The sequence below is a fragment of the Hipposideros armiger genome, unplaced genomic scaffold (assembly GCF_001890085.2).
Source record: "Hipposideros armiger isolate ML-2016 unplaced genomic scaffold, ASM189008v1 scaffold_1323, whole genome shotgun sequence".
Taxonomy (NCBI): Eukaryota; Metazoa; Chordata; class Mammalia; order Chiroptera; family Hipposideridae; genus Hipposideros; species Hipposideros armiger.
In genome coordinates, this window is record NW_017732673.1 from 4,539 (window position 1) to 6,327 (window position 1,789).

Below are 1,789 nucleotides of genomic sequence, written 5' to 3' on the forward strand. Positions count from 1 at the left end.
GGGCAGGGCCCCCTCTGCCACCCTCTACCAAGGGCAAGTGTGGTTCTTTCTGCACTCTCTGCACTCTCCTGATGAACCTTGATTACTACTCAGATCCTCTTCATGTGGGCTCCCAATTAACCATCTGCCTTGATCCTTGGTTCACATAACCTCGTACACCTTTCAGAATGCTCCCAGCGCATTAACCCTCGGAAGTGCCTCCACTGGCTCCCCATGCGCTTGTTTCCCACCTCTGATACCCTGTATCTCCCCTACAGCAGCCATGATACATGGAGTACTTTTAACACCCATCAGTCCTTGCAATGTGGCTCACTACCCAGACCCTTCTGATTTCTCCTCAACCTCATATTCTATTTAGGTTGAGCAATATGCCCTTTGGGACCTCCATTGTTTTGTCTGATCCCAACCATCCATCACGTAACAGTTGCATGGGCGCTGTGCTTGTGTTGCCACTGTCCACCTGCTGACCCTGCTCACCTGGAGGGCCCCTCTCGCCAGGTTCTCCCTTATCTCCACGCTCACCAGCGATGCCAGGGGCTCCAGTCAGTCCATCACGCCCAGGGAGGCCTGGCATTCCTCCAGGGGGGCCCATGGGGCCTGCAGAGAGAAGGAGACATGGATATATGGTATCTATCACCCACAACTGGATTGGACTCATGTGACTGAACCTCAATTACCAGGTGGGCTGACTCACCTGTCACCCCATGAGCACTTTGAGGAGTGACCTTCCAGTGCTACTCCAGTCTAAGGCCCCGGGAAACCTGTTATGTCCCACCATCCAGCTGACCCTTGGGCCCAGCCCAGAGCCACGGGGCTTCTGAAAACAGAAGGGTAGTTTCTCCCAGCCAGTACCTGGAGGTCCAGGGTCTCCTTTGACACCATCTCTCCCATCTCTGCCTGGTAGGCCGTGGGATCCCGGAGCACCAGGAATGCCTGGGCTTGCAGCACAAACTTCCTTCACATCGCACTCGATGCCAGAGACCGCCAGCAGGATGAGGGAGAGAGCCAGAGAGCACAGCAACATGGCTCCCGCTCCAGCTGCTCCTCCTGCAGAAAGGAAGGGCTGTCAGCCCAACGGAAGCATTTGCAAAGGTCTTCCCTTCCGCCGCTATGCTTTGTCAAGATTCAGGCAAACGGCAGAGCCTGAGGGCCAGGGACTGTACAGACAGGAGCTCTGGAAAGACCCAAGCTATCCTGGGAAACTGCTAGCATCACCTGGCATCTAATATGCTCTCATGCTCTCATTGTTCTGGCTGGAGGTGGTGTGGTGCCTGGGCAAGTGAGGAGTAGGGAGTCAAGAGCTGTGGAGAGTCAGAGGACCTGTGTTCTAATGGAGCCTCTGTTGTGTGACTGTGGGAAACTTCCGCTGAAACTTCTGTGCCCTGGAGACAATCCTGACCTGTTCCCTGGGCTGCTGGGTGAAGGGGTTTGGTCACTCAGTCACTCCATCTGTCCCTCATACCTTCTCTTCAGGCTCTAAGGGATCATGTTCTTGAGGATGAATGAAGATGACCAGGGTCCATGGCCTGGTCACTTCAAGGTGGTCAATGATGGGGAGACCCATCCCCCTGCTGGTGCGTCCCCTTCTCCTTGGTCAGCTGTTCTCTACCCCCTTGGCAGACCCTGCTGAATTCTTGGTGGGGATGGACCTGGCCAAAGAGCCCAGAAAATCATGAGGATATTTGCAAGTCCATCTGCCTGCACTCATAGTTATGATTCTGTGGAACAACTCCCAGCAGTGGGTGGGGAGGCCCCCTCCTTCCCAGCCTGGCCTTAGTTAAGCCTGTAA

General features: G+C 55.0%; 1 protein-coding gene across 1 annotated transcript in view; it reads right to left on the minus strand.

The window, feature by feature from the left end:
* Positions 1-1,082, minus strand: part of LOC109377219 (pulmonary surfactant-associated protein A-like) — a 4,312-nt gene extending 3,230 nt beyond the window's left edge. Inside the window, exons 1-2 of the mRNA XM_019633495.1 lie at positions 853-1,082; positions 350-597 (exon numbers count right to left, since the gene is read on the minus strand). Coding sequence (XP_019489040.1) covers positions 350-597; positions 853-1,024 — 420 coding nt within the window. The 5' untranslated portion in view covers positions 1,025-1,082. The remainder of the gene's footprint in view (positions 1-349; positions 598-852) is intronic.
* Positions 1,083-1,789: the final 707 nt, after the last annotated feature.